Source organism: Gavia stellata, chromosome 24 (assembly GCF_030936135.1).
Source record: "Gavia stellata isolate bGavSte3 chromosome 24, bGavSte3.hap2, whole genome shotgun sequence".
Taxonomy (NCBI): Eukaryota; Metazoa; Chordata; class Aves; order Gaviiformes; family Gaviidae; genus Gavia; species Gavia stellata.
In genome coordinates, this window is record NC_082617.1 from 10,206,102 (window position 1) to 10,218,347 (window position 12,246).

General features: G+C 55.9%; 1 protein-coding gene across 2 annotated transcripts; it reads right to left on the minus strand.

Moving 5' to 3' along the window:
- Positions 1 to 10: 10 nt before the first annotated feature.
- EGFL7 (EGF like domain multiple 7) lies at positions 11 to 10,724 on the minus strand. 2 transcript variants are annotated; one of them, XM_059828711.1, is made up of 8 exons: positions 10,556 to 10,679; positions 7,566 to 7,688; positions 7,210 to 7,322; positions 6,373 to 6,468; positions 4,766 to 4,930; positions 3,791 to 3,855; positions 3,263 to 3,425; positions 11 to 1,231 (listed from the first exon to the last, which is right to left on the minus strand). In XM_059828711.1, exons 1-8 carry the CDS (start codon positions 10,633 to 10,635, stop codon positions 1,209 to 1,211), a joined length of 828 nt encoding a protein of 275 aa, XP_059684694.1. In that variant the 5' UTR covers positions 10,636 to 10,679; the 3' UTR covers positions 11 to 1,208. The 2 variants fall into 2 exon arrangements, with proteins under 2 accessions (XP_059684694.1, XP_059684695.1); XM_059828712.1 differs by having other exon boundaries at positions 1,191 to 3,425; positions 10,556 to 10,724.
- Between the last annotated feature and the right edge of the window lie 1,522 nt (positions 10,725 to 12,246).

The window sequence follows — 12,246 nt, forward strand, 5'->3', positions numbered from 1 at the left end:
AGCCTCAGTGTGCACAGCAGGAGGTTTTATTTTGGTACAACCCCTGCAGCGCCCCGCTGCCCACACGGCTCCTCCTGCAGCTCTGCTCTAGGCAAGTAAGAAAGTGTTGTACCAGGTTGGTCACGTCTGCTCTGCTGTACCGGTGTCCTTGGGCTTGAGGGAACTGTGCTGGGGGGAGGTAGGTGTATGCACAGCAGCTGTTGGAGCTGGGAGAGACCGGCTGCCCCAACAGCCGCTGCTCGTGCCAGTGTAAACACGTGGGTGTGCCAGGCCTTGGTCCCCAATCCAGGTGTGCAGAGGACTGTCCCTCCCTCCTTGGCCTCACCCTGTTGGCACTACTGAGTGGCACAGGTTTGTCCCTGTCTGCTCTGTGCTGTTGATGGAAGTGTCACAGGGAAATGTTTTCTACTAAAGCAAGTAAAAGCAGACTGTCTGCACCTTCAGGCCTCTGTAAAAGCTTCATCCTTGTTTACTGCTCTGTAGGGCCCAGGGATGGTGCAGAGGACTGTGAGCAGGAGCAGGTAATTTCACAGCAAGCTACTGCAGCTGCCAGGTTAAAAAGCAGCGAGGCACCAGCCCACCTCCAGAGCTCCTGGAGAGAGGCTGGTCCCAGAGAGCAGAACAGAAGCTGCAGGGATGGGCGCTCGCTCCCTGTGCCCAGCCAGCGCAGTACCTTTGCAGGGACTAGTTGCACCCATCCACTGCTTGCAGATGGGGCTGCCCCCTCTGCCACAAGGCATTTTTGGCCGTAGTCCTCCAAATGCAGGACTTGCCCCCATTTTCTTTGGGTGGGAGCATGGGGGGAAGCTGTCCTGCCTAGGCCAGGTCTGTGCTCCACGGGGAGGTATGTTCCAGGGTCATGCTAAGTAAAAGCCAAGCAAAGCTAAGCACCACACGGCTTCACATACAGCCGGTTTCTCTGGCACAGCCAGACAGGCACTAATGGCACGAGGTAAGGCATTTATTTTCTGCCCCTCCAGCAGGAAGGGGGTGAGATGCTGAGGGCTCAGAGTCCAGTTTGGAAGTAACTGTGTGACCTTTGATAGGGTGCGTTGGAAAAGAAAATGATGGAGATGCTGATAGGAAACCAGCCTTCTTCTACCCTGTGCCTTCTGGTAGATGATGTGGCTTTGTCCCCAGGCTGGGGCTGGAGAGTGAGATAATAGCTGCGGATGCACTCAGCTTGTTCCAATTCCTCGGGCACTGGGCTAGAGTTCATTTTTGCAGGAACCTGGGAAGATGAAGAGGAAAAAAAAAAAAAAAAAACAAACCCCAAAACAATCTAGCAATGTTGTTAGCCTGGGTTTGGTTTGCCTCTTTCCCCAAGAAGGATAAGGTTGACCTCAACCTCTATGAATGTCACCCACACTTGCTGCTTTCCCTTTGCCAAACGCTCCCAGGCTGGCTCTGTCCCACCACATTTGGGAGCGTCACTCTCGCCTCCCCGGCATGCCGCAGTCCTTGCCAGCTTTGCCTGGGCCCGGGAAGTCCTGTGCAAAGCATCCCAAGCAGGGGGAAAAGCCAGTGACAATAACACTGGCTGCCCCAGGACAGGAGCCTGGGACCAGCCTGTCCCCACTGCAGACACAGCTGCTGTGTGACAATCATCAGAAGCAGGTGCTGCTGGTAACCAAAGTCCCCAGCGCCCAGGGAGCTCCGTGGGCTGGGGAAGGGACTGCATGGGGTGGCTGCTGCCCAGCCACGTGCAGTTGTGAGTCTGTCGTGCTGCTTAGTGGCTGTGTCACAGCTGAGCATTGACAGTCTGTGCTGAATTGGGGGTAATTCAGACTCAGGGGCTAAAACGGTTATGGCTTAAAGAGATCCACCCTTGTGCCTTCAGTGGTGGTTTAAAGAAGAGAAACTGTTTTTTAGTCCTTACGCACATCCCCACTGGGCAGATAATTGGAGAGTGCAGTTGTATCTTAACATTCAGTTGTGAAAGGCTTCGCAAGGCACAGAAAATGGGTGGCTACTTAACTCTCCGTGGGATGCCCTGCAAGCCCCAAGTGCTTGCTGGAGTACGAAAGGACAGTCTTGTGTCCTCCAGGGACTTTCAAGACCATGAGAGGGACAAAACCAAGTTTTGCTTGCTGGAACAGGCTTGGCAAGAGTTCATTTCAGGACTTTGGAGTCATCCCTTGGAATAAATCCATGTTACCTTGTGATACTGCTCACATTCCTCAGTGCTGTCCCTAATAATATGTACAGGGCACTATTAGGAAACTTGGTCTGCTGGAACACTCGGTGGTTCTGATGATTACCCCTTTCTGAGATGTTTTTTAAGTGTCTGTTTGCAGCTACTTGGTCTTCAAACAAGTTCTTTGAAGTCTTTTATATCTAAGCCATTACTGCAAGCAGTGAACTGGGACTGGATATGCCCTGTAACAGTTTCACCCTAAGTCCTTCCAAGCACCCTCACCCCTCTGCCTCACACCAGCTCCTGAGCCGGCCCAACCATGCCTCGCTTCTGGACGTGTTTGACTGGAATTATTTAATGGGAGAATGAGCTGCAAAGAGCTGCCTATCAAAATAGCATTCATATGGTTTGTGCTCTACTCTGAGTCAAGCTGCAGTGCTCCAGGGAGAGCATTGCACACACCTCAGGAATCCAAAGGGATGCTGCCCGACTCCGGAGTGCTGCGGGGGAGCACACCAGGCAGGACCCCCTGCCTTCAGCTATTTCGCACATGGCAGCTCTCACCAGTGTCTCTTCTTCAGAGTTTGCTACTTAGGAGACCCTCTCTGGTCCACTGCTTGGCAAAGGACTGGTCTGTAGACTTCAAAAAGAAATGCCTAAAACTTCCCAGGCTCATAAATCTGCCAACTTCTGCACGCTCCCTAAACCTTCCTGATTGACTTTTTGGACTGTTAATTTCCTAAGAGCTGGGGTTTCTTTTCCAAGGACTAAGTTATAACAGTACAGGAAAGGAACACAGACAGCGAGGGTACTGATTGTGAGACATGACCCACTGCTTATAGTGGGTTCCCTCTGCTTCTGCCCCAGAGCCACGTTTCCATGTGCTGATCTTAGGATTTTTGGCTGCTACAAGGGCAGTCAGATGGTGCAGCCATAGAAACAGCTTTGCAATGCAGCTAATGGGCTGTTTGTGTTCATCTTTTATTAATTACAGGCTGCTGAGCTTGACGAAGATATAGATTAATAGTGGCATATGTGTTAGTGATCTTGCTGGCCTGCATCTGCTCACCGTGGCCAATATGGGTGGAGTGAAATACTTCAACCCTGCTTTTTCCAGGCACTTACATGTCTCCAGACGCTCCTCGAGGAAGGAGATCTGCTCACTCAGGGAGTCGATTCTGTCCAGTTGCTGGAGCGAGTGGGACAGCCGGCTGATGGGGTCTGTGCCAACGTCCTCCGGCGCAGACGGCATGAGGTTGTGGAAGGGGGCCAGCACCAAATGAAGTTTCTGCAGGGAGAAGGGGAGCCGTGAGCATGTCCTCCCCAGTCACGAGGACCACCCGGTGGGACGTAGCATGCTGCCTGCTGGGGCATACCCCACCGGGGCGGCATGCCGGCTGGCTTGCGGGGCTTTGGTTGCGTTCAAAGGGCCACCGGGCTGGAAGAGCTGCTGTGTGGGCGCTGCCAGCAGTGAGGAGCACAGCTGGGATCGCTGCAGTGCGAGGCCAGCGTGACGTTAAAAATAGAGCCGAGGCAGAGGGAAACCCTGGCTGTGCACAGCCTGGGGTGGGAGCTGGCTGAGAGCGGCTTCAAGCCCTGACAGGGCAGTGAGGAAAGGACAGGACAGGGCAGAGGTGTGTGCTGAAAGCTCACCTGCTCCAGCGCTTCCACTCTGCTCTTCAGGTCTTTCATTTCTTCCTTCATTTCACTGGGGGGACCTGAAAAAGGGACCAAGAAAAGGTCAGTTAGTAAAAGCCCATTGCCTGAGGTGAAGTGGAAGGTGCTGGGGAAAGACATTGCTGCAGGGCTCAGGCCAAGCTCCGCTGCTTTCTGCTCCCATCCTAGTGAGACCCCAGGGTCTGCCCCGCTGGGACCAGCCCCTGGAGCGTCAATTGAATCCATGCCTGCTGCAAGCACTGGCATCTAGTCCTGCTGCTAATGCGCACAAGCCTCTCCTTGCTGCTGCAGTACCTGCAACAAAGTGGGGGAGTTTTTCAGGCAGTGGGTGATGCTTAAAGGACAAGATGTCCGGCGAAGCCTGGCCTTTCGTGCCCGTGTTGTCAGATTAGTTAGCACCTGGGTCTGCCCTGTCCCATGGTGGGCACAAAGGATCGTCCCTGCTGAGGGCCCTGGACGGGGGATAAAGGCAGGTGGCTTGCGGGGCATGTGCAGACGGTGCCCTGCTCTCCCAGGCGTTTCCTGCGTGATGCCCATGCTGGCCACAGCGCATTATTACTCACGGTACGAGTTTGAAGTGTCACAGCGCGTACCAAAAGTAATAATGGGCCGTCACCAGCGGTGCCCGCCGCTCCTCGTGGCTCCAGACTTGCCCTGCGGGAACGATGATGACGGAGACAACAGCCACATCTCGGCCACTGCACGCTGTGGATGGGCTCTGTCACCTTTGCAGATGGAGCAGTGGCTGGATTTGTGCATGAGGTGGTTGTTTGGGTGGTAGAGGGACTCCCGGGTCACTGGGAATAAAGGTGAGGGGTTCTGGCTGTTGTCCCCTCGCCTGTATCTTCCCACTCCTGCTCCAGCCACCCTGTGATGCTGCATGTTAATCCCAGCTTTCATCAAAGGCCCCGAGCAGCCGGGGCTGTCCTGCAATGTGGGGGGACAGGTTACCTGCTTGGCTGAAGGTTTCCGGCTCAGGGGCTGGCACCAGGGGCTGGCACACCTTGTTGTCAGCAGCGAGGCTGAAGCCATCCCGGCAGGCACAGCGGTAGCTCCCGGCCGTGTTGATGCAGAGCTGACCGCACCCATGGCTCTGGCTGGCACACTCATCCACGTCTGAAACCACAGGTACGGCTCAGTGAGGACGGGGTGGTGAGGAGGTGCTTGGCGGGGGCGAGGGGTGCAAGCAGGGGTCCCGCTCCCCTCACTAGAGCTGCACAGGCTCACATAGCGGGGGGATGTGATGGGACCCCAGACCGAGTTGGCATTTGTGCTGGGCACAGCTCTGGGTGCTCTCAGCACTGCGGGGTGTGAGCACAAGACCTGCCAGCGCTTGGGACAGCCTTTCCTCTTGCACCTGGCTGGAGTAAACCTGGGCTAACCCTGAGAGGTACCTGGCCTCCTCCCCTCTGCCCAGTCCACCCACTAAAAAGCCAGAAACAAAAGCTGTGGTCAGAAATGTCCCAGCTCTGGCCAGACGGGCACAGGCAGCACTCAGCTCTCATCCCGGATTTACGGCCGGGGTTTTGGTTCCAGCCAGCCGTGGTGAGGAGCTATCAGCCTTTCAAGTGTGTACAAAACCCAGTAACCTCTCCTCACACGGGGGAGTTATTAAAGCTGTTCCCACAAAGCAAAATGAGCTGAACCGCTTCCCACGCCCAGGCGAATCTGTTTTAGGCAGTGGGAAAATCCTTTCCCCCCCTGTGCCGGAGCTGGAGCTGTCAGCGATGTGCTGAGCCCTCCCTGGCCCAGCGTGGGTCAATGCCACACGCTCCTCCTCTGCCTTATGGGAGGGCAGAAAGCTGGGGAATGCCGTGGCAGGGGGTTACACCATGCTGGTGTGCACCACGCTGCCTGATTTCCCTGTGCTATGGCAAGGAGCATCGGGCTGCTCTCACGCTGGAGCGGAGCTTAGTGCCTCGAGATGGCCAGGCTTCCCTTCCACCCCCAGATATTCTCAGTTTACAGATTTAGTCTCTGCAGTAAATGGGCGTCTCAGGTTACAGCGGGAGTTTACAAAGCCTGGGAGATGGGTCATTACAAACACACAATCTCCAGTCCACCCGAAGAGTTAACGGCTGCTCTGCAGAAGGCCCTTTGCTGGCTGAACAGTCACAGCAGAGTACAGCCTCTGCTCACGCTGACCCAGCGCAGAGCAGCAGTGGAGAGAGAATGTGGATGCCAGGGCTGCACATGAGGGCTGAGAGCACTGACGCAGCCAGAGGGAGGTCAGAGCTCCGCTGGGAGCAGAGCTTCCCGTCCTTTCCTGGCCAGACCATCAGGCATCGCTACCCTGGAGCAATACGTGTAGGTGTGCATGTGTGTGTGTGGAGGGGTAACACACTGGTTCCCCTCTGTGGTCTGAGTGGCACCAGGCATGTGCCAAGGCTTGGTGAGGAGCCATGGTGCTGGTCCCTGTCCCCCACCAAGGGATCGATCTGTGGGCAGAGGACCTCCAGAGCCCCGTGGCAGCCCTGCTGCTCCCCAGAGAAGCTCTCCCGGCAGCGGCAGGGCAGGCTCGACGCAGGGAGCCCGGAGGGTAGCGGCACGGCTGGTACCTGTCTGGCAGGCTCGCCCCGTCCAGCCGGGTGGGCAGACGCATCTACCGGGGAAGGCACAGCTCCCACCGTTCTGGCACGGCACCCAGCAAAGAGCTGCAGGACCAAACACAAGCACAGCGTCACGGGGCAGCTCTGGGGGTCCCAAGCTCCCTCCCCTGCCACCATGGATGTGTGTACACACACAGTGCGCACACACAGAGAGCAAAACACACACCAGTACCAGCCTGGGGCCAGGATGCTCTGCCCCAGCCCCAGAGCGGTGGGGTTGAGCTGAGTGGGGTGCACAGGGCACAGGACAGGATGGGACAAACAGGACCTTGGTTTTGCAGCCTGGAAGGAGGCCAAGGTGCCCACAGCCAGCACAGCCGGGAGGGAGGAGGGCCGACGGGCAGCAGCAGGCCCTGGGAAGGCCCTGGTGCCGCGCTCTGAGCTCGTCTGGGGACGGACCAGCTGCTGATGTTTTGCATTTGTTTGGTGCTGTACATCATGATTGTCTCCTGAAAGCATTTCTCTTCCATTAGTGCTGATTTATATGGAAAGGACTTACTCGTTTTATTTATCCTCTGGTAACTATAAAGTTAATAAGTGATCCCAAGGGAAAAAGGCCTGCGAGGCAGCAGAGAAAGGCTGGGAATTAATCAGAAATTGAACCGCATTTGGTTGTGATGCCAAAAATTTAAATGCTTTCCTACAGGGAGAATCCACCCGACAGGCAGAGTGCTGGTAAATGAGCGACCTGGCTGCCGGGGCCGCATCCAGGGACCTGAGCTACCTGGCCCAGGGGCTCTGGGGGAGGGCGAGCGCTGGCACCGGGGCGGCACAGCAGCCTCTTACCTCTGTTGCAGCTGAGTGCGTGGCTGTTAGCTCTGCTCCAGCCAGGACAGCACGAGGCCACGGGCTGGGGCAGCTGCCTGTACGCCTGCCGGTATGCAACCTTGTAGATGGTCCTGCAATGCAAAGATGGGGCTGAGCCGGGTGACTGAGAATCCGCCCCAAGCCCCCCCATCCTGTTCCCACACCAGTGGGTCAGACCCCCTGCGCTGGCACCCCGTGCCCAGGGGCTGGGAGCCCTATCCCCATGGATCGAGGCAGGACTCCCCTCTTCCACAGCCCGCGCCGGTCGCTGCCTCACTGGGACGGATCCTGCTCCCTCGCAGGGAGCTGGTGCCCAGCGCAGCAGCTGCCCTCACCTGTAGGTGCTGCAGAGGCGGTGGCCCTGGCAGGTGGTGAGGTAGGGCTGGTAGACGGGCTGGACGTGGGACTCGGTGTAGGCGGCTGCCCGGCTCTGCGGCGCTGCGGCACAGACTCTGCGGCTGCGGAGAGGGGAGCAGGTCAGACTCCGGCTAAAAACCAACCCGCCGCTTCTCCCTCCGGGGCAGAGGGGCTGCACCGATTTACACCAGCCCAGGACATGGCCTGACAGTCCCTCTCTACAGAAGGCTATTTAAACAGCAGTAGCTAATTGCCTGAGTGACCCGGGAGGTTACTTCAAGCTGTTTCGGAGCAGCTAAACAAAGCTTGAGCACGGCGGGCTGCACAGGCTCTTCCTCCCCAGCTCCTGCATGAAGGTGCTGACGCCTTCTCGTACACTCACCCCGGCTCAGTCCCTCCATCCCGGGAGAGCAGTCGGGGCCCAGATTTAGGGGAGATTTACTCCCTTCTATTCATTGCCTTCTTTCCCCTAAAATCTTTCACTTTCTGGGTGGATTTTTCCTTTCTGAGACTTTTGTGCTCCTGAAACCGATGCCCCTGTGGACACTGAGAAATTAATGATTTCACAGGCAGGGTCAGGCTCACTGCAAAAAACTAGAGGCCAGAGGGAAGTCACACTTCAGTCCTCCTAAGTTTTACTGCGATCCAGTAAAAAAATTCCCCAAGGTTAACAGCCCAAATGGTTGTATTGGGTTTGCGTGGCAAGGTTTTGGTAGCAGGGGGGGCTACAGGGGTGGCTTTGGTGAGAAGCTCCTAGAAACTTCCCCTATGTCCGATAAAGCCAGTGCCAGCCGGCTCCAAGACGGACCCGCCGCTGGCCAAGGCCGAGCCCATCAGCGACGGTGGTAGCGCCTCTGGGATAACGCAGTTAAGAAGCGGGAAAAACAACTGCACAGCAGAAGCTGGAGAAGAGAGGAGTGAGAATATGTGAGAGAAACAGCTCTGCAGACACCGAGGTCAGCGGAGAAGGAGGGGGAGGAGGTGCTCCAGGCACCGGAGCAGAGATTCCCCTGAGTCCGTGGTGAAGACCATGGTGAGGCAGGCTGTGCCCATGCACCATGGAGGTCCACGGTGGAGCAGATATCCACCTGCAGCCCATGGAAGACCCCACGCTGGAGCAGAGGGATGCCCAAAGGAGACTGTGACCCCGTGGGAAGCCCATGCTGGAGCAGGATCCTGGCAGGACCTGTGGCCCCGTGGAGAGAGGAGCCCACGCTGGAGCAGGTTTGCTGGCAGGACTTGTGACCCCGTGGGGGACCCACACTGGAGCAGTCTGTTCCTGAAGGACTGCACCCCATGGAGGGGACCCGTGCTGGAGCAGTTCATGAAGAACTGCAGCCCGTGGAAAGGACCCACGTTGGAGAAGTTAGTGGAGAACTGTCTCCCGTGGGAGGGACCCCACGCTGGAGCAGGGGAAGAGTGTGAGGAGTCCTCTCCCTGAGGAGGAAGGAGCAGCAGAGACAACGTGTGATGAACTGACTGCCACCCTCATTCCCCGTCCCCCTGTGCTGCTGCGGGGAAGGAGGTAGAGAAAATCAGGAGTAAAGTTAAGCCCAGAAGAAGGGCAGGGTGGGGGGAAGGTGTTTTTGAGATTTGCTTTTATTTCTCATTACCCTACTCTGATTTGATTATTAATAAATTAAACTAATTTCCCTAAGTCGAATCTGTTTTGCCCGTGACGGTAATTGCTGAATGATCTCTCCCTGTCCTTATCTCGACCCATGAGCCTTTCGTTATATTTTCTTTCCCCTGTTCAGTTGAGGAGGACAGTGATAGAGCAGCTGGGTGGGCACCTGGTGTCCAGCCAAGGTCAACCCACCACAGTGGTCTTGGTTAAAGATTCTTTTTTTTTTTTTCAACATTTTCCAGCCCAAGCAGGTTAGTCCCACTGAGGAGCTTGCCTACTTGTCTCAGCCTCCCAGCCCAATTAGAAACTAGAATAAAAAGCCTGGGAATTAGCATGGACATCAGATGGCTTCCATTAACTCCAGAAAACTCCTTTCAGCCTCACTGATTAATGCTATAGAAGATGTAATTTTTAAATGGCAATTGTTTGCTTTGCAAAATTTAGAATAAAGCTATAGCTGCAGCCTGTGCGTGCGAGCGAGGAATTCAGCCTGTGGTTTTAGTCACGACCAGAATGCAAAAGGTTTAACTCTAGAAGAGAGAATTTCAATGTAAAAACAAACTTTGTAGAAAATGTGAGCTGTATCTGGGGGGTGGGCATTGAGCTCGAGCTCCTTTTGGCTGGGGAAGAAACTGGGGCACCGAGCTCTGGGCTTCCTCTGACCCAGCGGGAGCTGAGCTGTGCCTGCCCAAGCCGTGCTGGGATCCAGAACACCGTGTCAGACCCATTTCCCGGAAAGGGAAGGGGAATTTCTGGAGCTGCCACCCCCTTGCAGGAGCGTGACCGCAGCCGCCGCAGCAGCCCAGGGAGCACAGGGCACGGCAGGCAACAACCAGCCGGGGCTTTCCACGCCTGTGTCCCCTGGACAGTGCATCCTCTCAGAGCTGGGAGGCTGCATCCTCCTTTGATGGCTCATTTGCAAGGCTTGACGGGCATGATAGCAAGATTGCGCACATGGTTTTGTGCAAGGATGTGCTTGAAAGAGACAATAATAATTCATGAACAGCTCAGGGCCTGATGAGCTTTTGACTCTCCCAGACAAAAAGCCCAGAGTGTCTTTGTGTCTCCTGCATGGAGCTAAACGGAGCTGGGGCATTTTCTCTGAGAAGCTTTTTCGCTTCAGTGACAAAGCAAACAAACACCAGCGAAGGGCTGCTGAGCCCCGGCTGCCCCGGGAGGACTCGGCTGAGCCTTTTCCCACCTCCTCGCCAGCCCAGCGAGCTGCCCGTGCACGTGCAGCCCAGCTGGCTGAACAGGGCTCTTCGTCCCCGGGAGGGGACGCGCCTCGCCGTGCCATGCGACAGTGCATACCTGGGAGATGCAGACAAAAAGGGGACCTACCCTGCCCGGGCAAAGCCGTCCGTGCTGGTCACGCCGAGGATGAAGAGGAGTCCCGAGAGGAGGCAGCTGATGCGGCGCATGTCCTGTCCCTCCTGCGGCACCCTGGGCTGTGCAGCACGACCGAGTCTCACTCTTCGGTGGGAAGCGCTGGCTTCTACTGCATGTCTCGCCCTTCAGCGGGGAACCCTGCAACCGAGAGAAGAGTGGTGTGAACATGCGACATCTGTCCCCAGCTAGTGACATCTGACAGAGCCGTGGGGACGGGGCCAGCCCCTGCTCCCGGGGACAGAGGGATGGCGCCGGGTGTGTACAGAGCCTCCGAGGGCAGCGCAAGGGGCTGGGGCAGGAGCACACTCGATGGCAACAGAGCAGGGTGACAAAGCAAAGCACAGGGGAAGAGAGGACACGAGGGACCTGTGAACCCCTCGCAAGGTGGGAGCTCCTCCGGGCGCAAACCTGCTTTGCCCCCCGCAAGTCACTGGTGCAGCAGTGATTCACCCCGGGGACGCGCCTGGCCCGTCACACAGGAGATGCCACACAGTCCCTTGTCGAGTGGCAGGGAAGGGACCTGTCTCGCGCGAAATACACTGCCAGTTCCAGACAGCGAGGGCAAAACAATAGCCCGTAATTTCTTAATCCATACAGCATTGTAAAGCTGCCTTTTCCCACCACATAACACACTGAAATCTGATCTTCTTCTCTTTAAAGTACAAGTTCGTGCCAGAGAAAAGTGCTGTAAGGGCCATATGTACCGTCTGCGGAGTCAGTACTAACTGAGTCGCGAATAAAGAGGCTTTGATTTTCTAGCAGAGGACAAATATGAAACAAGGCTGAAGAAGGTCAATAACAATATCTAATTTAAACAATACCTAATTTAAACAAAACAGTTGGCCTCCGGATGGCAGCAGTTAAAGGAGGAAGAAATAAAGAAACCCACCTTAAATACATGCCAATTAAAGAAAGAATCAGTCTTTCTGATTAAACCTTGATAAAGGAGTGGCTTTATGGGGAGGCAACACAAAATGAAACCTCCTTCTGAAACTGCAAATATGGTGAGCTGCAAATAAGCTTTCTAAAATCCCCAGGTGATGTGGGATTGGGGATTGAGGGTTCATCCCCAAACTCCTTCGGGACAATTCCTAACTCCAAGCCAAGTTGTTGGGGATAACTGGCATAACCATCCCAAATCTATAGATCCTGCAGGTCTCCAAGCCCTTCTCCAAGGCACTCAGTATCATCTTTTCCTTTGTGCAGGTGAAGAAACTGAGGCACGGAGAGATGCAGACTGCATCTGGAGAGAAACTAGCCTGGTGCCTTCCTGGCCCTTAATATCAAACGGCTTGTGCATGTTTCCATGCAGTGACAGCGCTGAGCGAGGTGGACGGCCGCCTGAGCAGCCCCTTCCCCTCGTCTCAGTCCGTGAGCAGGGCAGACGGCTCTGCCTGGCTGGGCAATAGGGAGGTTTCGTGTCACAGCGAATCGACTGCATTGCTATAAAACACACTCGGGACCTCACTCAGTCCCTGAATTCGGTGGTACTGCGGAAGCTGAGGGTCTGGCTCCAGGACAGGGAGGGATGGCAACGTGCCCACCCTGCTCCTGTATGAGCTATTCCCAGGGAGCCGCAGCCCAGCAGGGAACTGCAGATGCCCGGGCCCATCTTAACCTCCGTACAAGCCCAGGTTTGAGGA